Raw genomic sequence first — 23,081 nt, forward strand, 5'->3', positions numbered from 1 at the left:
GAACATGAACATTTGCTCTCTGACAATAAGCAGGATGTTTTTGTGAAGCTTGTTAGGGCTTTTGTAGAATCAGAAGTGAATTTATCTTTCTGGTAATCCAAGCAAATGTGACCACATCCTAAATCACTAGGTTATACATTTCACTATGACTTAGATCTTCAATGCTTTTTTTTCAAATAGTCATAAAGCACACAAACGGGCCACATGGCCTCGTTCGTCCATACAGGAATTTTGAAAAAGTAGACTCAGACTTTTCACTTGTTAGGGTGAACAGAACAAAGCCTATCAACATGATAATAACCAAGAAATGTAAAGGGAGTTCAGAAGAAACTTTTACTCAGAGTAGTTAAGAATATGAAGCTCACGATGACAGGGAGTGGTTGAGATGAAATGTGTTGATGTATTAGAGGGAAGGGTAGATAAGCAGTTAAGGAGCAAGAGCAAAGTAGGTTACATTGAGCTAGATGAGGAAAGGTGCAAGGAGATTTAAGCAGAAATACCTGCATGGTCCAAAAACGGAAGTTGCTGGAAAAGCTCAGCAGGTCTGGCAGCATCTGTGAAGTTAAAAGCAGAGTTAACGTTTTGGTCCGGTGATCCTTAGAAGGGTCACTGGACCTGAAATGTTAACTCTGATTTTTTTTTCTTCACAGATGCAGCCAGGCCTGCTGAGCTTTATCAGCAACTTCTGTTTCTGTTCCTGATTTACAGCATTCGCAGTTCTTTGGGTTTTAACCCGTATGGACCAATTGGGTCATTTGGCCTATTATGTGCTTTATGTCCCGCATAATCCAGTGTAAGTCAGTAAACTTGTTTGCAACTTTATCCTTCTTAACGTATTATTCAACACCATTTAAAATCAGGGATTCCCTTTTCTATCTCATGTTTACCTTCAATAATAAAAACTAAACCCTGATGAAGCTTGGAAAACCAGAGTCTACAAAAAGAAACTAACACTTGGAGAAAGACTACACACAAAGAATTCTTTCCTTCGATATTCTGTGAAAACTGCAGACAATATTATAATGTACCACCACATAGCAAGGTAGATATGGATACTTGATGCACAAAAGAGAAACAGAAAACTCTCCAGTATACAACTGGTCAACTAGAACAGAGCATGCATCGTACAACAAAATGCCCAGTTCTCAGACGATTTATCGAGATCAGTTCAGTCAATGAAACATCAAAGCAAAATGCACATCATTATTCCTACTGCAATTATTTTTTCTTATCAGAATATCAGAATGTAAAATTAGTTATTGTTCAATTTATTCAGCCATGGCAAATAGGGCAATTCAAAAACCCAACAACAACTCATGTTACTGTAATTAGACGACAGAATTATTGCACATTACTTGTCAAGATTATCACAATTAAGTTCTAAAGTTTAAAGGTAAAATAAATATTTTGCAAAATACACATATGCAAGCATGTAATTTAAATGAGCATTGGACACATTTTAAAAAAAAACTGTGAAAAGGTGTAAAAAAATGGGGTTTAGAGCTAATAGCTGAAATAAACACATGCATGTTACCAAATGTAATGGCCTCCATTTTTTCTATAATTTCTGTAAGGCTTTGGATTGTATAGAAAGACCTGCTGCTTTAAATAGCACCTTCTGCAGCTTTGTGAAATCTGAACGCCTGCTCCAGCCCAAAACCTACTGTTATTCTTGAAATGAAACAAATGTTGCAGTTAAATTGAACACAGGAAAATCACAGAAACGGCAACATAGAAACACATAATAGAAAGAGCAGATTTGGGTCATTTGGCCTTTCAAGCCTGCTCTGCCATTCATTATGATTATGATTGACATTCAACTCAACATCCTACACCAGTTTTCTCACCACACCCTCTGATCCCTTTAGCTCAAAGTGTGATATCTAACTTCTTGAAATCATACAATGTTTTGGCCTTGACTGCTTCCTGTCGTAGCAAATTCTGTAGGCTCGCTATTCCCAGGTGAAAAAAATTTCTCCCGTCTCAGTCCTAAATGATTTACCTCATATCCTTAGATTGTAACCCCTGGTTCTGATTGCCCTGCCACTGGGCTCGTCCTTCTTGCATCAACCCTATCTCATGCTGTGAGAACTTTATTTGCTTCTGTGAGATACCTCTTATTCTTCTGAACTCCAGTGAAAATAATCCTAATCAATTCAACTTCTCCTCATATGTCTATTCTGTCATCCCAGGAATCAGTCTGGCACACATTTGTTGCACTCCCTCTGTAGCAAGAACATCTTTCCTCAGTTAAAGAGACCAAAACTGCACACTATAGCCGACATGTGGTCTCTCCGAGGGCCTGTCTAACATCAGCAAGATATCCTTGCTCCTGTACTCAAACCCTCTCAATGTGAAGGCCAACATACCACTTACCTGTTTTACTACCTGCTGCACCTCTATGTTTGCATTCAGTGACTTGAATACAAGGACACTCAGATGTCATTGCATATTTTCCTCTCAAAATTCATAGTCATTCAGACAATAATACGACTTACTGTTTTTGCTCCCAAAGTGGATAGCCTCACGTTTATCCACAGTATACAGATTTGTCCACTCATTCATCTTGTCCAAATCGCACTGAAGCATTTTTACATCCTCCTCACAGCTCACTCTCCCACCCAGCTTTATGTCATCTGCAAATACATCATCCACATGTTTTTAACATAGTGCTGGTTGATGGATTAAGATGGATTAAGATTAATTAGGACAATATGGAGTGCTCCGCTGCTCTTTTAACAAGAATGGTGTGGCATCTTTCACAGACATCTAACAGGATAAATGAAGATTTAGTTAAATATCATCCCAAAAGTAAACAGCACACTGGGCTATTAGCCTAGATTTCATTCTCAATTCTCAGAATGTTAACTCATAACTTTTTAAGTCAGATGTGAGGGCACTGCCCACTGAGCCACGACTTGCAACAGTCGGATATTCACTACATCTCCATTTAGATTACAGTAACAAAGAGGCTCGAAAAAGTCAAAGGTGAACTTGAGTCCTTTGTTCTTCATTTATTCAAAAACAGATAAGGACAACATCAGGAAATGACAAGACAATTAGCTTAACAGATATTAGAATGTTAACAGGAAAGTTGTTAAAAGTTATTTTTAAAGACATCATAAGCAAAGCCCTTCAAAAAGTCAAGGTCATCATATGCAGTTATAGAGTCATACAGATATGCAGCACAGAAACAGACCTTTCAATCCAACTTGCCCATGCCAACCAGATATTCAATATAAATCTAGTCCCATTTGTCAGCATTTGGCCTATATCCCTCTATACCCATCATATTCATGCAGAATCCCTTTAAATGCTGTAATTGTCCCATTATCCACCACTTCCTCTGGCAGCTCATTACATACATGCACCAAACTCCATGTGAAAAAGTTGCCCCTTAGGTCCTTTTTATATCTTCCCCCTCTCACCTTAAACCTATGCCCTCCAGTTTTGGACTCCCAAACCCCGGGGTAAAGACCTTGCCTACTTACCCTATCCATGCCCCTCAAGATTTTAAAAGTCTCTATAAGGCCATCCCTCAGCCTCTGATGCTCCAGGGAAAATAGCCCTAGCCTATTTGGCCTCTCCCTATAGCTCAAACCCTCCAAACCTGGCAACATTGTAAATCTTTTAAGAACCCTTTCTGGTTTCACAACCTCCTTCCTATAGCAGGGAGACCAGTATTGTACACAATACTCCAAAAAGTGGCCAAATCAATGTCCTGCACAGCCACAACATGACTTTCTAACTCATACACTCAATGCACTGACCAATAAAGGTAAGCATATCAACACCTCCTTCGCTATCTCACCTACCTGCAGCTCCACTTTAAAGGAGCTTGAACCCCAAGGCCTCTTTGTTCAGCCAAAGTCCTCAGGACGTTAGCATTAAATGTATAAGTCCTGCCCTGACTTGCCTTTCTAAAATGCAGCACCTCACAGTTATCGAAATTTAACCCTATCTGCTACTCCTCAGCCCATTGGCCCATCTAATCAACATCCCATTGTACTCTGAGATAGTCTTCTTCACTGTTCCATTACACCTCTAATTTGAATGTCAACTAGAGAACCGAATCACAGCCTGACTTAAAAAACTTTTAAAATCTGGAGAATTAAACAAGAGAGACTTCCAAAAAATGAAACCAGATGGACCCAACACACTACGCTTCTACGGACTACTCAAAATTCACAAACCAGGAGCCCCCCTCAGACCCATAGTGTCGCTACCTGGAACACCAACGTACAGATTAGCCAAGGAACTATACCAAAGACTAAAACACCTAGTAGAAGACTCACGCCACTCCATTCACTCCACCCAAGAATTCCTGAGCACCATCAAAGACATCAAGATAGAAGAGGATGAAATAATGGTCTCCTTTGACATAACAGCCCTGTTCACGTCCATCAACATCAACCTGGCCAAAGAAACACTGACTACACTATTAGAAGAACCGAAGACACATACACCAGACACCATCAACCTCATCAGCAAGGACAACACCATCAAGCTAGTAGACCTATGCCTCACCACCCACTTCACTTTCAATAACAAAACCTACAGACAAACCAACGGAACACCCATGGGATCTCTGATATCAGGGTTCTTAGCAGAGGCAGTAATGCAGAGACTCGAACAAACAGCTCTGCCAATCATCCAGCCCAAACTTTGGGTCCGCTATGTGGATGACACCTTTGTCATCACTAAGCAAAACAAATTAGAGGAAACCTTCAAGACCATCAATAATACCCTTTACTGGCATAACATTCACAAAAGAGGAGGAAAATAACAACAAACTGCCATTCCGAGATGTCACAGCAGAGCGAACAGTCAATGGGGAACTTCAAACCAGCGTCTACAGGAAAACAACACATACGGACCAAATACTGAACTACAGGAGCAACCATCCCAACACCCACAAACAAAGCTGCATTAGAACATTATTCCAACGAGCCACCACACACTGTAGCACAGAGGAACTACGCACAGCAGAAGAAAATCACCTATACAGCGTATTCAAAAAGAACAGGTACCCAATGAACATAGTCTGTCGATTCCTCAGCAATAAACCCAAACAAACAGATAAAACGGGCCCAGAAACCATAACCACTCTCCCCTACATCAAAGGCATTTCAGAAATGACTGCCAGACTACTCGGACCTCTTGGCATCAGGGTAGCCCACAAACCCACCAACACACTGAAACAGCAGCGAATGAATTTAAAAGACCCGATACAAACAACAAGAAAAACGAACATAACAAAGTGTGGAGCTGGATGAACACAGCAGTCCAAGTAGCATCTCAGGAGCACAAAAGCTGACGTTTCGGGCCTAGACCCTTCATCGGGGGGGGGATGGGGAGAGGGAACTGGAATAAATAAGGAGAGAGGGGGGAGGCGGACTGAAGATGGAGAGAAAACAAGAGAGGAGAGTATAGGTAAGGAGGTAGGGAGGGGATAGGTCAGTCCAGGGAAGATGGACAGGTCAAGGAGGCTGGATGAGGTGATAGGTAGGAAATGGAGGTGCTGCTTGAGGTGGGAGGAAGGGACAGGTGAGAGGAAGAACAGGTTAGGCAAGCAGAGACAGGCTGGGGTGGTTTTGGGATGTAGTGGGGGAAGGGGGGATTTTGAAGCTGGTGAAGTCCACATTGATACCATTGGGCTGCAGGGTTCCCAAGCGGAATATGAGTTGCTGTTCCTGCAACCTTCGGGTGTCATCATTGTGGCACTGCAGGAGGCCCATGATGGACATGTCGTCTGAGGAATGGGAGGGGGAGTTGAAATGGCTTGCGAATGGGAGGTGCAGTTGTTTGTTGCGAACCGAGCGGAGGTGTTCTGCAAAGCGGTCCCCGAGCCTCCGCTTGGTTTCCCCAATGTAGAGGTAGCCACACCGGGTACAATGGATACAATATACCACATTGGCAGATGTGCAGGTGAACCTCTGATTGATATGGAAGGTCATCTTGGGGCCTGGGATGGGGGTGAGGGAGGAGGTGTGGGGGCAAGTGTAGCACTTCCTGCGGTTGCAGGGAAAGGTGCCGGGTGTGGTGGGGTTGGAGGGCAGTGTGGAGCAAACAAGGGAGTCACGGAGAGAGTGGTCTCTCCAGAAAGCGGACAGGGGTGGGGATGGAAAAATGTCTTGGGTGGTGGGGTTGGATTGTAGATGGCGGAAGTGCCGGAGGATGATACGTTGTATCCGGAGGTTGGTAGGGTGGTGTGTGAGAACGAGGGGGATCCTCTTGGGGCGGTTGTGGTGGGCGCAGAGTGTGAGGGATGTGTTGCAGGAAATGCAGGAGACGTGGTCAAGGGCATTCTCGACCACTGCGGCGGGAAAGTTGCGGTCCTTGAAGAACTTGGACATCTGGGATGTGCGGGAGTGGAATATCTCATTCTGGGAGCAGATGCGGCGGAGGCGGAGAAATTAGGAATAGGGGATGGAATTTTTGCAGGAGGGTGGGTGGGAGGAGGTGTATTCTAGGTAGCTGTGGGAGTCAGTGGGCATGAAATGGACATCAGTTTCTAGCTGGTTACTTGAGATGGAGACTGAGAGGTCCAGAAAGGTGAGGGATGTGTTGGGGATGGCCCAGGTGAACTTGAGGTTGGGTTGGTAGGTGTTGGTAAAGTGGATGAACTGTTCGAGCTCCTCTGGGGAGCAAGAGGCGGCGCCGATACAGTCATCAATGTAACGGAGGAAGAGGTGGGGTTTGGGGCCTGTGTAGGTGCGGAAGAGGGACTGTTCCACGTAACCTACAAAGAGGCAGGCATAGCTGGGGCCCATGCGGGTACGCATGGCCACCCCCTTTGTCTGTAGGAAGTGGGAGGAATCGAAAGAGAAGTTGTTGAGGGTGAAGACGAGTTCGGCTAGGCGGATGAGGATGTTGATAGAGGGGGATTAGTCGGGCCTGCGGGACAGGAAGTAGCGGAGGGCCTTGAGGCCATCTGCATGAGGAATACAGGTGTACAGGAACTGGAGGTCCATGGTGAAAATGAGGTGTTGGGGGCCAGTGAATTGGAAGTCCTGGAGTAGGTGGAGGGCATGGGTGGTGTCACGGACGTAGCTGGTGAGTTCCTGGACCAAAGGGGAGAAAATGGAGTCCAGATAGGTGGAGATGAGTTCAGTGGGGCAGGAACAGGCTGAGACAATAGGTCGACCAGGGCAGGCAGGTTTGTGGATTTTGGGAAGGAGATAGAACCGGCTGTGCAGGGTCGGGGAACAATGAGGTTGGAAGCTGTGGGTGGGAGGTCCTCTGAGGTGACGAGGTCATTGATGGTGTTGGAGATGATGGTTTGGTGCTCGGGGGTGGAGTCATGATCAAGGCAGCGGTAGGAGGAGGTGTCGGAGAGTTGGTGTTTGGCCTCGGTGATGTAGAGGTCAGTGCGCCATACTCATGTGCCATCAACAAGAAAAACGAACGTCATTTAAAAAATACCTTGCAAGAACTGTGACAAACACTAGAGTGGACAAGCAGGCAGAAAGCTAGCCAGCAGGATACATGAACATCAACTAGCCACAAAAAGACATGACCCACTATCACTAGTATCCTTACATACAGATGAGTAAGGACACCACCTTGATTGGGACAACAAATCCATCCTAGGACAAGCCAAACAGAGACACGTGCAAGAATTCCTAGAAGCATGGCATTCCAACCGGAACTCCATCAACAAACACATTGATTTGGAGCCCATCTACCACCCTCTGAGAAAAAGAACAGGAAATGACACCATCAACACAGGAAATGACATCAACACAGGAAATGACATCACCAACCCAAGGACACCTAAACACAGAAATAGAAAGCGGGACATATCACCAGCGCTTCACGGAGGCTCACTGATGATGTTACCTAGAATGGTGATGAAACATCTGGGAACCAACTTTCCAACTCAGTGAACCAGCCTACATCTGGAACAAAATAAAGACCCACTCTGCTGTGGACCGAGAGGAGGAGAGCGCTGCGTTGGAGGTGGAAGGAAGACGTCGGGTTGGCTGTGCACCCTTGCAACCGGTGGATCTTAATGCTGGCTTCGGCCTAACGCTGGCTCAGGGGAGCATCAACCTGCAACGATGGCTGCGGCAGGTGCTCGTGCCCCAGGTCAGGGGGTCCGGAACACCATCCGTGGTTCCGTGAAGAAGATGGATGAAGGTGCACCTGTGGACCGCACCTTCTTCGTGAAGAGGGTCCTGTTGGACTGTTGTGGGTTCGCTGCTGCGGACATTTACTGCCTGCAGGATTTCCCCAGAGGAGGTTTTTACGATGTGACCTTCAGGAGCGCCAAGCTTTGCGAGCACTTCCTGGAGGTTTTCAAGGACAAAGGAGGTGAGGGCCCCGTCTCTGTATTGACCGCTGTCCAGCTGTTTGTGATGCCAGCGCAGAGGAGCCGTATGGTGACTATACACATGTACAACCCACATGTGCCAGCAGTTGATGTCCTGACCTTCCTTGGAAGGTACGTGAAGGTTGAAGGGGACCTAACTGACATCATGGACCCCTTTGGCATCTGGACCAGTAAGGGGCAGGTCAAGGTGATGCTGAGGATGGGCGTGGAGGGGAACATTGTACACCCATCGTCCAGCTTCGCGATCGGCAGGAGCAAGGGCTATCTGACCTACACAGGGCAACCTAAAGTCTGCCATGCCTGTGGTAGGTCAGGTCACATGGCGGCCAACTGCAAAGCCACCATCTGCAGGAACTGCAGGGAGGAGGGACACCTTGCAAAGGATTGCCCACAAGAAAAAAGCTGCAACCTTTGCGGTGAAGCAGGCCACATCTATAGGGCATGCCCGCAGTGGGGGACCACCTATGCCCAGGTCGCTGGCAGGGGCAATGCGGGGTCAGCACCCCCAGAGGAGAGAAAGGCACCAGGGCCCTGCAAGGACCCCACTAATGTGCAGGAGGGCCCAGCCCCGCAAGATGGGCCTGAGGCCAGCAAAGCACCCCTCCAGGCTACACTCCCCCACCGACAACCCGGAGTCGACGGAGGTGGCAACAGGCGACCCAGGGGAGTGGGTGACGGTCCGGAAAGCGAGGAGGAAGGCGCGTCGGCGGGCCCAGGAACCGCAACCATCAGGCGGGAAGAGGCAGCTACAGGGGCGCTACAAGAGCTCCTCTGACGAGGGGGATTCGGCGAGGGCCCGCTCAAAGCAGAAGCTAAAGATCTCAAGGGAGAAGGAAAGCAGCACCCCGCTTCCAGGTGACGGGAGGTGTCCTGAGGCTCCCTCCAACACCCAGTCACGTGCCACTGGGGCCCTAGAGGGCCCCCTGGAACTTCCAGGAGGGAAGGAGGAAACAGCGTGTCCCCAGCCTGACCGAGAGCAGGACTCTTCTGCCTCCGTTCCCCCGACGGGGGGATGCCACCTGGAAGGCAGCACGGACGGTTTCCTGAGCCCGGTGAGCGTCCAGCAGTTAGCCCGGGCAATGGGCATGAAGGGACAGATGGAGGGGCTGGACCTTGGACTTGGGGACGGTACTGCGGTCACTGCCCACAATGGGGTTACGAGTTGCGAGCATTAATGTGCGCAGCGTCAAGTCCACCGCAAGATGTGTGTCCACATTGGCCTACCTGACCACCGTCAAAGCGGACCTCCTGCTTCTGCAGGAGTGCGGGATACCGCACCTCAGCAGGTATGGGAAATGGTCCGGCGCCTGGACCTGTGGGCCTTCGATCTGGTCGGGGGGTAACGACTGTCGCTCCTTGGGCCTGGCTATTCTGCTGCGGGGGTGCAACATCACCATCTCTCAAGTTCAGGAGGTGGTGGCGGGGCGCCTCCTAGTGGCTGATGTTACCTACAGGAACGCTCCCCTGAGGCTGATCAACGTGTACGCCCCTGAGGTACGGAGTGAGCGGTTGGCCGTCCTGCAGCGGCTTCCACCCCTGCTGGCTACGTCCAGGCCGGTCATCCTAGGCGGAGATTTCAACTGCATCGTCGATGCAGACGGAAGATCCGGCGTGGGGACAACGGGTGGGGGGAGTCAACTGGACGTCACGTCCAGATTCCTGATGGGCACGGTGAAGGACGCCAAGCTGCTCGACGCCTTCAGCACCCCTGCAGATGGAGCGCAGCAGGGGTACACCTGGTCGCGGCCAGACGGGTCTATTCGCTCAAGGATAGACTTCCTGTTTGTGTCATGAGCGTTCTCGGTCAGGTCCACCGGCGTCGAGCCGGTGTTCTTCTCTGGCCACTGCCTCCTGCTGGCCAACTGTCACTTACAGGACGACCAGCCGGCCGGCAAGGGGACGTGGAAGCTCAACACGACTCTGTTGACCCCAGAGAACATCGAGGAGCTTAAGAGGGAGTACGCCGGTTGGAGAACTGTGAAGCCCCTCTTTGAGTCTCCGGGTGACTGGTGGGAGACGGTGAAGGAGAACATCAAGAGGTTCTTTGTCCTCAAGGGTGTTTGGAAGGCGAGAGAGAGGCGGGAAAGCTGTCACGACTCCAGAAAAGGGTGCAGAACCTGCTCCTTCTGCAGTTGATGGGGGTCGATGTCACAGAGGACCTCCGCGAGGTGAGGGGCCAGCAAGCGTCGCTCTTCGCCGCGGAGGCCTCCAGGATAATCTTCCGGTCCAGGGTCCGCTCCGTGGACCAGGACGAGACGTGCTCGTGTTTCTTCTTTCAGAAGGTGCACAAAGAGAGCTCTGTGCTTAGCCGGCTGAAGGAGGACGACAGCTCGGTGACGTCGTCTCAGCCCGACATTTTGAGGATCAGCAGATCCTTCTATGCCAGACTGTATGACACGAAGCCCACGGACAGCACGGCCTCCGAGTCGTTCCTGTCGTCTATCACGGAGGTCTTAGATGATGGCACGAGGGAGTGGCTTGACCGGCCAATATCCCTGGACGAGCTGACCAGAGCCCTCAAGTCCTTGGAGAGGAATAAGACTCTCGGGAGTGACAGCTTACCGGTCGAGCTGTATTCCGCTCTGTGCAACCTGGTCGGCCAGGACCTGCTGCAGGTTTACGATAGTGCGCTTCGGGCAGGGGAAATGTGCAAGTCCATGAGGAAGGGCATCATCACCCTCGTTTAAAAGAGGAAGGGGGAGAGGGAAGAAATTAAGAATTGGCATCCCATTTCACTATTGAACGTGGACTGCAAAATCCTGACCAAGGTCATAGCCAACCGGGCCAGGTCTGTCCTGGAGTCAGTGATTCACCCTGACCAAGCCTGTGCTGTGCTGGGCAGGAAGATCGCTGAGAGCCTTGCGCTCATCAGGGATACGATCGCCTACATACAGGACAGGCCGGTGGACACCTGCCTCATCAGCCTGGACCAGGAGAAGGCCTTCAACAGGGTCTCTCATGCTTACATGAGGGACGTCCTCTCCAAATTGGGGTTCAGGGAGGGCATCTGCAATTGGATCCGACTGCTCTACACCAACATCGTTAGCACAGTCTCGATCAACGGGTGGTAATCGGACAGTTTTCCTGTCAGATCTGGAGTCAGGCAGGGCTGCCCGCTCGCTCCTGCCTTGTTCGTGTGCTATGTGAGCCCTTCGCTGCATCCATCAGGAAGGATGTGAGCCTGAAGGGCGTGACTATCCCAGGCAGTGGAGGCCTTCAGGTCAAGACCTCCCTGTACATGGACGACATCGCCGTCTTCTGCACCGATCGTCGGTCGGTGAGTAGGCTGTTGGACATCTGCAGCCAGTTTGAACTGGCCTCGGGTGCCAAAGTCAATAGGGGTAAGAGCGAGGTCATGTTCTTCGGGAAGTGGGACGACCGCTCCTTCATCCCCTTCACCGTCAGGACAGACTACCTGAAGGTGCTGGGTGTTTGGTTCGGTGGAGCTGGGGCGTGCACTAAGACTTCGGAGGAGCGTATCACCAAACTGAAGCTGAAGCTGGGCAGGTGGACGCTCTGGTCCCTCTCCATCGTGGGTAAGAACCTGGTTGTCAGGTGCGAGGGGCTTTCGGTACTGTTGTATGTGGCGCAGGCCTGGCCTATTCCCTGAACCTGCGCCACTGCGGTCACCCGGGCCATCTTCCACTTCATTTGGGGGTCGAGGATGGACCGGGTCCGCAGGGACACCATGTACAAAGACCTGGAAAATGGGGGAAAGGGCGTACCGAATGCCACCCTCGCCCTGATGGCTACCTTTGTGTGCGGCTGCATCAAGCTGTGCATAGATCCTCAGTACGCAAACACCAAGTGTCACTACTTACTGAGGTTCTACCTGTCTCCGGTGTTGCGAAGGATGGGCCTGCCCTCATTGCCGGGGAACGCTCCGAGTCGTTGGACCGTCCCGTACCACCTGTCCTTCGTGGAGAAATTTTTGAAGGGAAACACCTTTGACCACAAGGCCGTCAGGCAGTGGTCAGCACGTAGTATCCTCGAGACCCTTCGGGAAAAGGAGAGGGTGGATCCCGTCGTGTGGTTCCCCACACAGACTGCCAAAGTCATTTGGCAGAATGCCTCATCGCCAGAACTTTCAAACAAGCACAAGGACATTGCTTGGCTGGCGGTGAGAGGGGCTCTGCCAGTGAGATCCTTTATGCATGCCCGGAATCTCTGCGCCACCGAGGCGGCTGCGGTGGGAGGACGAGACTGTTGATCACCTCCTTCTGGAGTGTGCCTATGCGCAGGAGGTCTGGAGGGGGATGCAGTGGTATTTGTCGAGGTTCATCCCGAGCAGCTCCGTGATGCGGGACTCCGTGCTCTACGGGTTGTTTCCCGGGACGCACACCGAGACCAACATCAACTGTGCCTGGAGGAACATCAATGCGGTGAAAGACGCTCTTTGGTCTGCCCACAACTTGCTGGTCTGCCAGCTGAAAGAACTGACCCCGACCAAGTGTTGCAGACTGGCGCACTCCAAGGTCCAGGGCTACGTGCTGAGGGACGTGCTAAAGCTTGGGGCAGCGGCCGCCAATGCGCGGTGGGGAAAGACCACCGTATGAAACCCCTCGTCCAGAATAGGAAAAAGAACCCTATCTGGTAACTGGGCCCAGCTGGCGCCTTCCCCACCTGGTCAGGGGGCCAACTGGGACTGTGCGGGGTGACGACTGCCGGGGTATTTTCTTTGCTCTGTTTTTTTTTCCTTTTAGTTGGTGTACATTCCCCCTGGGTAACCCGGAGCGGCTTGCATGACTGGGTAGGGTGTACAAATATGTTTTATTTTTTGTACATCTTATGAATAAAGTATATTTTTTCAAATAAAATAAAGGTGATGAAACATCTGAAAACGAACCTTCCAGCTCAGCGAGCAAACTTACATCCTTGAATGTCATCTGCAAACTTACTAATCATACTTCTTATGTGAACATCCAAATCATTCATTTCTATGAATGACAAAAAACAGTGAACCCAGCAACAATCCTTGTGGCACGATGCTGGTCACAGATCTCTTAACATGACTTTGTGTAGGGAAATTATGTTCTACCAATTTGTTGGAGTTATTTTAAGATGTAATGCACCCTGGATTAAGGAGCACCAATGGCTGTACTATCGACCACAAAAGATCAAAAATAGGCCATTCTGCCCCTTGACCTCGTTGTGCCATTCAATCACATAAGGGTTGATCAACATTCTTCAGGTCCACTTCTCTGACCTTTCCCTGGCCTGTCCCTTGACTCGCCGACAAATCAAGAATCGATCTCTTTCAGCCTTAAATAAACAAAAAGACTCTGCCTCCACAGTCCCCGTGCCAAGACGTTTCAAAGATTCACAACCCTCTGAGAGAAGAAATTCTTCCTCATCTCAGTCCTAAATCGGTGCTCCTTTATTCAGAGACTATGCCTTCTGGTCCCCTCAGTATTTACCATGTTAAGACTATTAAAAATTTTATATGCTTCAAGAAGGTAACATTCCTCATGTCCACTTTCCTGCCTTTTCCCAGTCACCCTTGATTCCACTCCTGATCAGGAATCTGTCTGTACCTCAGCCTTAAATATGCACAAGGGTTCTGTCCCCAAATACTCACAACCCTGTACTTAAATTTCCAGGAAGCATTTGATCAAGTATTGCATGAATGATTACCACAGAAAATGAAACCTCATGGTGTAAGAGGTAACATATTGACATGGATTGAAGATTATCTCGATAACAGAAAACATAGAGGGGGGATAAGTTGGTCATTTTCTGGCTAGCAAGATGCAATGGGTGGTATGCCACAGGGATCAATGCTGGGTCATCAAATTTTTCCAATTTATATGAATGACTTGGAAAAAGTAACCAAAAGTATGGTGTTAACACAGTGTGGAGCTGGAAGAACACAGCAGGCGCAGACAGCATCAGAGGAGCAGGAAAACTGATGTTTCGGGTCAGGACCGTCCTTTAGAAATGGGGTATGGTGGCTAAGTTTGCTGATGACACAAAGATAGGTCAGAAATTAAGTTTTAACAGGACATAATGATATCACAAATGGTTTATAGATAGGTTTACTTGGTGGACAATGATTTGTACAGATTTATGAAAACAGTGAATCGAATAACATTTCACTCAATCTCTCAGTCATATAAAATTTGGAACAGTGTCCATGCCTAAAATGTTTACATAAGCTTTCAATAAAACACTGCACAACTTCCAGACTTTATTGATGAGTTCAGAAGTATCCTGGACTCTATCTACACTTCTCGTTGCCATGGAAAGGCTGCCATCATCAAAGACCCATCCTGTGCCACCCCAGTAATACTCTCTGCCACCTACTTCCATCAGGCAGAAGATACAGAAGATTCAACACATGTACCAACAGGTTCAAGAATAGTATCTTCCCTGCTGTTATTAGACTGCTGAGTGGGCCTCTCTATAATTTCAAATCTAATGTTGATCTTTATTTCATGTACCCACTGTCCAGCCTAATCTTGCATGCCTCACTCTGTCTAAATATCCTATGATCTGTATGTACTTGTATGTTATGATTTGCCTGTACTGTCCATGAAACAAAACTTTTCCCTGTACTTAGGTACATGTGACAACAATAAATCAAATCAAATCAAATCAAATCAAAGTACTGAACAGCTAGAAACACTTTGTCTCAGATAAACTTCCCACAACATTTGAAATTCAAAACTACCAGCAAAGGTAATCGTATTGACATTTTCTTAGCTTTTGAAAGCTTATCTAATTAAAATTTGATGGATTGCTAGATACAAATCAATTTGTATATTACCACCGCCATTACATGAAATGTGATTGTGTTTTAAGCCTATATATATGCTCTCTTGTGATCCCCATGCACATTGCGATCAGAAGTATTTCTGCATATGAACTGTGTGCCCAGGGCAGATATTTGTTCTAGTTTCTCCTGTTGTATGTATCTGTAATTTTCAGCAAGGTGTGAAGTCTGATCCATCTGTTAAATAACATTAATCAGTTCAAAGGTGTTCACACTAATTACTAATGCACAGGAAATGAACATATGTCTTTCTCTCCTGTAGAAAATACATTTTACATAAAAATGTTATTCTACAGGTGAAAGAAATTATTGCCAAGAATCAAGTTGTCGTGCATCTTTTAAGACTGCAATTGAATCAAAATGATTACCAATATTTGCATTGAAGAGTTGAGCAAACAAATATGAGCTGGATGATTTTGTGACTAACTTTCCCCGTTTTTCTCCATGTTCTTGTCGATTTCCTTCTGATCGTTTGTTAAGAACATGAGAATAGGAAGGGGCCAAATTTTTCCTTGAATTAGTTCCACCAATTTTTGTATACTTTGTAAATTTATCTCCGAGTCTTGGTTTTAAAACCAGCCTAAGAATGCCTCATCAATCTCAGTGTAAAAATGTTCACCAACTCAACTGCACTTTTGGAGGAAACAAAATCAGAATAAAGCTGATTGGGCCAGTGGCCTAATGTGTTCCTGACATTGAGCAGGAGCAACCCATCAAGTGGTGGCAGGAAATCAGGTAGGGATATTATTGGGTCAAGTGGAGGAAAGATGTCACTCTTCATGGAAGTTTGAGTCAATCCTGTCTTTTCTCTACCATTCCAACACAGAACCACATTGTATGATAACCACTATCAAATCTGTCAGCTATCCTGTAGGTTGTTCCTCTTCCACAATGACTCAATGACATTTGCGGCTGTTGGAATTTTGGACTTTTCACAATGCTGAATAGAATGTTCTCATTTTTAGTCACCTTCACCGTCTCTTGTCTACAGTGCCCTCTTTCCTAATGTATCTGCTGACTGGATATTGATATGGGCCCTCACTTTGTTCATATCATTCCCCTGCTCAGCCTTAAATTCTTAATTAGCTGGAGAGCCTTGAGATGGCTTGAGGAGCAATGATTCAGATCATCTCCCCATTGATCAGGAAGAAGATGAAATTAACAAGAGTTTGGTAAAGGACTCTGTCAGAAGGACTGCAAAAGAAGTGTTTTTTTTAAATGTCTGGCAAATATTTGCAAAAAACTAAAGTATACGAAGTACATAATGCACTGAGCCCTTAATTTTTATCATTGTCAATTTCTAGATAAACACCTATTACAGTAGAGGCAGAAGCTGGGTGAATATTCTTCCAGCATTTATTAATGTTTTGTGCAGTGAGAGGTGATCTGTTTGAGAGTAATAATCACCTATGCCTGTATGACAGATGGCTTTATGCATTACAAATTCCAATTACTATTAACTTAAGCTTTATCAGTTCTTGCAGAGATATCACACATTTTTCAATGTGGGGTGGAAGATAGGTGAAAGCTATGTTCTCACAGTGAATGCTTTCTGCTTCAAGGGATTGAGGGAGTATGGAGTTAATGAGGAAGGAGCATTTACTTTGAGGAACAGCCAACAGAGAAAAAATTTCAAACTTTTTACCGTTTTAAATAGGTACAGTAGCTTTTTCTCACCTGAAAGGAAGAAATTAAAGGGTGACAAGTGTTCAATGGTGTGGTTATTGTAACTTATAACTCTAAAAGTGTGCTCATCAACCTGTTCGCTTATGAAACGGTAAAGGCAGCGAAGTGTGAATTTAGGTGAAGAATCATTTATTTACAGCTTCTATATCTTAGTTTAGAATTTTGTCACATCTTGAAGGAAATATTAAGCCATATAACCACCCTTATTTGGGGCTGTGGTTTACTTTTGCTGTGTTCTGTCTAACTAAACCTCTGCATTGTTTTAATCAGAATGGTAATACCTTGTAGAAAAAGGAGTTATAAACCCTATGATATGCCATCTATAACTATTCCGTCTAATACCCCAACAAGCAGTTAGGTAATTGTCTTCCTTAGATGATTAATGTTCATGCAGCCTGAAAGCATTTTCCTTCTGATTTTTTTTAAGCATGCCAGTTCTCCAGATTATTTCCCTGTAAGAAGTGGCATAAGAATTGTACAATTATGGTGATGCATTGAGAAACCAAAGCTGTCAACTTCATGATTTAAAAAAAAGTGAACGCAAAATGTCTGGACAGTTTCTCCAATCAAAAGATTTTTAGTTAGTTATTACGGAGAATAAACAAGTGTTTGCACTTTGGAACGTAGCATTTAATCATCTTTTAAATATTCAAGCTTGGAGTAACTGAGTAAATGGGAAAAATCTCGGAAGTTGAACACACCTTTAGGAACATAGGATCTGAGAGATGTCATTTATACCCTTGAACACCTTCAGTGTTTCAATTATGTCTTAGCTGATCTGGATCGTACCTTCAATTTACCTGACCTCGCTCTGTAACCCTTAACACTGTTGTGCAATAAAAATCCACCAAACTCTATTTTGAAACATTGCATTAGCTGCCCAGCCTCACTTGTTTTTAAGAAAGGAAAGATTCCAAATTTTCTCTACTCTTTGACAGGCATGGCACTGATTTTCAAGATTATTTCCCCTCACTTAGAATTCTCCCACCTGAGTAATTTGCTTTGAACGTAATGTTGAACAATTGGTTGATAAAGGTTGGCACCACAGCATTTTTGTCTATGTCTAAGTTTAATAAACACCATTGAATACAAGTCATCAATCTCTTCCAACAGTTACCCAAAAGGAAAATAAGTCAATCCTTTTATCAACCTCTGAGTCTGATTGATGATATATCCTGCTTACTTCTACATTTTAATTGGATTTCCAATATAACCAATACTTAGGAATGATATGCAGATAATTTTCAAAGAAGTTATCATAGACTCACGACAGTGTAGGAACAGACCATTCAGCCCAACAAGTCTACGCTGTCCCTACAAAGAGCATCCCACCCAGACCCATTCCCCTACCCCTGACTTCCCCCATGTCTAACCCAAACAACCCTGGGCATTCTGGACAATTTAGCATGACTAATCCACCTAGCAATCACATCTTTGGACTGTGGGAGGAAACCAGAGCACACTGAGGAAACCCATGCAGACACAGGGAGAATGTGCAAACTCCACACAGTCACCTGAGGCTAGAATCAAACCCGAGTCCCTGGTGCTGTGAGGCAGCAGTGTTAACCACTAAGCCACCGTGCTGCCCTATTCACAATGACTGCACCCAGCATGGGGCTCATTTCTCTTTAATTGGATACTCCTTCATGCACTCCTTAACTCAGTATATGGCTTAATTCCCATGCTGTTAGATTAAAACAGGGGTTGTTGAAAAGCATAGTCAATGCTGCCACTGCATTTGATGCAATGAAATTGGCACAAAACTTTTGGATTCCTGCTGAGAGTTGTTAACATAATGAACCTGATTGTCTGTGATTTGAGCCACAAGCTTGTTTCATTTACATTGAGGGGGAAACAAATTGAGTGAATTGCCTCTGAATTCCATGTCCTAAAATTTTTTTGAGTACACGATATTCTTGTTTATTCCTGGCACTCCACAGAGTATGACTCCATGCATATTCTTCTCTTTCTTTCGCAATTCTGCCAAAAAAGAAATTACATTCAAATCATTCCGTGAACAATTGATAGTCAAACTAACATTCAGAATGCCCTGAAGCAATGATTTTTTTGTTTTAATTTCATAGCTTGTTAAATGATAGCTTTAAATTGTGAAGTAAAATACCAGAAGGCTGCTTGGTAATCACATTTTGAAAGAAATATCTATATTTGTTTGTGTTCTTACAAAGTAGGTTTGAGACTTCTGATTTATTTCAGTCTTGTCCTAAACCATTCATAGCTGTACTTGCTGTGCTGTTCCAATCTCAACCAGCTGTTGTCTTTTATATATTGTTCTACAAGGTGCAACAAGTTAAAGAGTTTTTAATCTTTCATAAGTTTATAAAACAAAAATATATCCTATAAGTTGGACAACATATTCAGACAGTTAGAACAAACAAAGAACAAAGAAAATTACAGCACAAGGACAGGCCCTTCGGTCCTTCCAGCCTGCACCAAAATGCAGCCCACTACAACTAAAATCCTCTATCTTTCCAGGGATCATATCCCTCTATTCCCATCCTATTCATGTATTTGCCAAGATGCCCTTTAATCGTCACTATAGTTTCTGCTTCCAGTACCTCCCCCGGCAGTGAATGCCAGGGACCCACCACCCTCTGTGTTCAGAATTGAACACAATATTCCAAATGCAGCCCAACTAAGGTTCTACAAAGCTGCAACATGACCTGCCAACTTTGAAACTCAATGCCGATGAAGGCAAGCATGCCAAATGCTTTGTTGACTACCTTTTCCACCTGCGTTGCCACATTCAGTGACCTGTGTACCTGTACACCCAGACCCCTCTGCCTATCAGTACTCGTACAGATTCTGTCATTTATTGTATATTTTCCATCTAGACTAGACCTTCCAAAATATATTATCTCACATTTATCTGGATTAAACTCCATCTGCCACCTCTCTGCCCAAGACACCAACCAATCTATATCCTGCTGTATCCTTTGACGGTCCTCATCGCTATCCACAATTCCACCAACGTTTGTATCATCGGCAAGCTTGCTAATCAGACAAGTTACGTTCTCCGCCAAATCATTTATATGTATTACAAACAGCAAAGGTCCCAATACTGATCCCTGAGGAATGCCACCAGTCACAGCCCTCCATTCAGATATGCACCCTTCCAGGGCTACCCTCTGTCTTCTATGACTAAGCCAGTTTTTTTTTAATCCATCTTACAAGCTCACCTCTGACCACATGCAACTTTACCTTCTGTATCAGCCTGCTATGAGGGAGTTTGTCAAAGGACTTACTGAAATCCATGTAGACAACATCCACTGCCCTACCCTCATCAATTAGCTTTGTTACTTACTGAAAAAACTCAACCAAGTTAGTGAGAAAGGACTTCCCCTTCACAAAACCATGATGCTTCTCACTAGTACACCCATTGATTTTCAGGTGGGAGTGAATCCTGACTGGAAGAGTCCCCTCCAATAATTTCTCTACCACTGGCATAAAGCTCACCAACCTGTAATTAGCTAGATTATCCTTATCACCCTTCTTAAACAAAGGAACAACATTGGCTATTCTCCAATCCTCTGGGACCTCCTTATAGCCAGTGAGGATACAAAGATTTCCCTCAAGGCCCCAGCAGTTTCCTCCCTTGCTTCTCTCAGTATTCAGGAATGTATCCCATCAGCCCCTGGGGATTTGTCTACCTTAATGTTTTTCAAGACCCCCAATACCTTCTCCCTTTTGATCTCAGCATGACCCAAACTATATATACACCAGACTCATCAACCACTAAATCCTTCTCTATAGTGAATACTGAACCAAAGTATTCATGTAATACCTTGCCCATTTCCTCTAGATCCACGCATAAATTCTCTTCCCTGTCCTTGAGTGGGCCAACCCCCTGCATGGTTACTCTCTTACTCTTCATTTATGTATAAAAAGCCTTGGGATTTTCCTTAATCCTGTTGGCCAATGACTTATCATGACACCTTCTAGCTGTCCTGATTCCTTGCTTAAGTTGTTTTCGATTTTCCTGTGTTCCAACCTTCCTTTGTGCATTCCCAGCCTCCTAGCCTTGATAAATGCTTCCTTTTTCATTTTGATTCAGCTAACAATATCTTTTGTTTCCAAGGTCCCCTCAACTTGCCATACCTATCCTTCATCCTTAAAGGAACATGCCAGTCCTGAGTTCCAAGCAACCTACACTTAAAAGCCTCCCACACACCATATGTTGATTTGCCCTCAAACATCTGCCTCCAATCTACATTCTTCAGTTCCTGCCTAATATTCTTGTAATTAGCCTTCCCCCAATTTAGCATCTTCATCTGACAACTACACTGATCTTTATCCACCAGTACCTTAAAGCTTACTGAATTGTGATCACTGTTCCCAAGTTGCTACCCTACTGTGAGGTCAACCACTTAGCCAGACTCATTCGTCAATGCTATGTCCAGTATGGCCCCTTTCCTAGTTGGACTATCTACATACTGTTTCAAGAAGCCTTCCTGGATTCTCTTTACTAACTCTTCCCATCCAAGCCCCAAGCACTAAATGAGTCCCAGTCAATATATGGAATGTTAAAATCACCCACAACAACAACCCCGTTACTTTTATATCTTGCCAAAATCTGCCTACATACCTCTACTTCTAACTGCCATTGGCTGTTGGGAGGCCTATAGTAAAACCCAAACATTGTGACTGCACCCTTCTTGTTCCTGAGCTCTACCCATATTGCCTCGTTGTATGAGCCATCCAAGGTGTTTTCCCGCAGTACAGCTGTGATATTCTTCTTAACAAGTCATGCAATTCCCCCACTCCTTTATATCCCCTGTAGCCCACCTGAAACATCTGTATCCTGAAATGTTAAGTTGCCAATCCTGTCCATCCCTTAACCAAGTCTCTGTGATAGCAACAACATCATTATTCCAAGTACTAATCCAAGCTCATCTGCCTTACTTGTTACACTTCTTGTATTGAAACAGATGCACTTCAGTCCACCAGACCCGCCTTGTTTCACAACCACACCCTGCCTGCTCTCCCTCTGAGGCTGACTGGCCCTATTCTCTAACTCCCTTTCAGCCTATTCACCTTTGTTTTGGTTCCCACACCCCTGCCAAGCTTGTTTACATCCTCCCGAGTGACACCATCAAACCTCCCAGCTGGAATATCTGTGCCCTTCCAGTTTAGATGCAACCCGTCCTTCTTGTACAGGTCCCACCTGCCCTGGAAGAGATCCCAATGGTCCAGATATCTGAAACCCTCCCTCCTACACCATCTATTTAGCCACGTGTTGAGCTGTACTATCCTCCTATTTCTAGCTTCATTGGCACATGGCACAGGGAGTAATCCTGACATTACAACTTTGGAGGTCCTGCTCTTTAACTTTCCACCTAACTCCCTGAACTACTGCTGCAGAACCTTGTCACTCATCCTACCCATGTTGTTCATACCAGTATGTATCATAACCTGTGGTAATTACCCTCTCCTTTCAGAATGCTTTCTGCTTGTTCAGAGGCATCCTGGACCCTGGCACCAGGGAGGCAACACAATATCTTTGCCTCTCTTTTACATCCACAGAAGCAGCTATCTGTACCCTTAATTATAAAGTGCACTATAATTACCGTTCTAGTGCTCTTTGTCCTTCCCTTCATAAGAACAGAGCCAGTCATGGTGCCACCAGTCAGGCTGTTGCTGCAGTTACCACCTGATAGGTTATCCCCCCCGCAAAAGTATACAAAATGGTATGCTTGTTAGCGACTGTTAGAACTGTCATTTGACAACAGCCCCTCCGCAAGTCACCTTCTGGAAGCCGTAACTGCACTGATGTAAATCTTCCCCATGTCAGCCAATCAGCGTCACCACTCTGCCGCCCCCTTCAAAGTTGGTTTCTTGGATATCTATGTGAAACTGCACCCATTCAGTCTGAACATTCCATCATATGTTCAACTTGATCCTTGCAAGAGGATCCTTTTGCAGAGGGTTGAGACAACTACAGAGAGGGGCGAGGAGAACAAGGGGTCCTCTTCTCCTCTGACAGTTACATACCTGGTCAATAATGACCACCAAGTTATTGATGGTGGGGGACTTGAAGCTCCTGGTGCCTTTAAAGGTCAATTCAAAGAAGCTTGCACCTCACCTTGACATATGCAGGTAATCCATAATACAGACAGCATTGTACCTATTCCAGTCCCTCTGTGCGGGGAAGAAGTTTCCCCTCAACCTCCCAAATTATCTACCATTATTCAAACTCTGAAAGTTTTTTTCTTATGTAGAAGGTATGATGATTGTCAGTGAAAAAATATTTTATTTTCCCTATAAAATTCT

At 45.9% G+C, this 23,081-nt stretch overlaps 1 protein-coding gene across 5 annotated transcripts in view; it reads right to left on the minus strand.

Moving 5' to 3' along the window:
• The window catches only part of LOC125453357 (protocadherin-9), a 701,801-nt gene that overhangs the window by 80,167 nt on the left and 598,553 nt on the right, over positions 1–23,081 (minus strand). For 3 of the 5 annotated variants that reach the window (XM_059646482.1, XM_048532816.2, XM_059646481.1), the window contains one exon: positions 2,499–2,636. The exons of the other annotated variants lie outside the window; for them this stretch is intronic. In XM_059646482.1, coding sequence (XP_059502465.1) covers positions 2,499–2,636 — 138 coding nt within the window. The remainder of the gene's footprint in view (positions 1–2,498; positions 2,637–23,081) is intronic. 5 annotated transcript variants of the gene reach the window in all.

Source organism: Stegostoma tigrinum, chromosome 6, assembly GCF_030684315.1.
Source record: "Stegostoma tigrinum isolate sSteTig4 chromosome 6, sSteTig4.hap1, whole genome shotgun sequence".
Classification (NCBI taxonomy): Eukaryota; Metazoa; Chordata; class Chondrichthyes; order Orectolobiformes; family Stegostomatidae; genus Stegostoma; species Stegostoma tigrinum.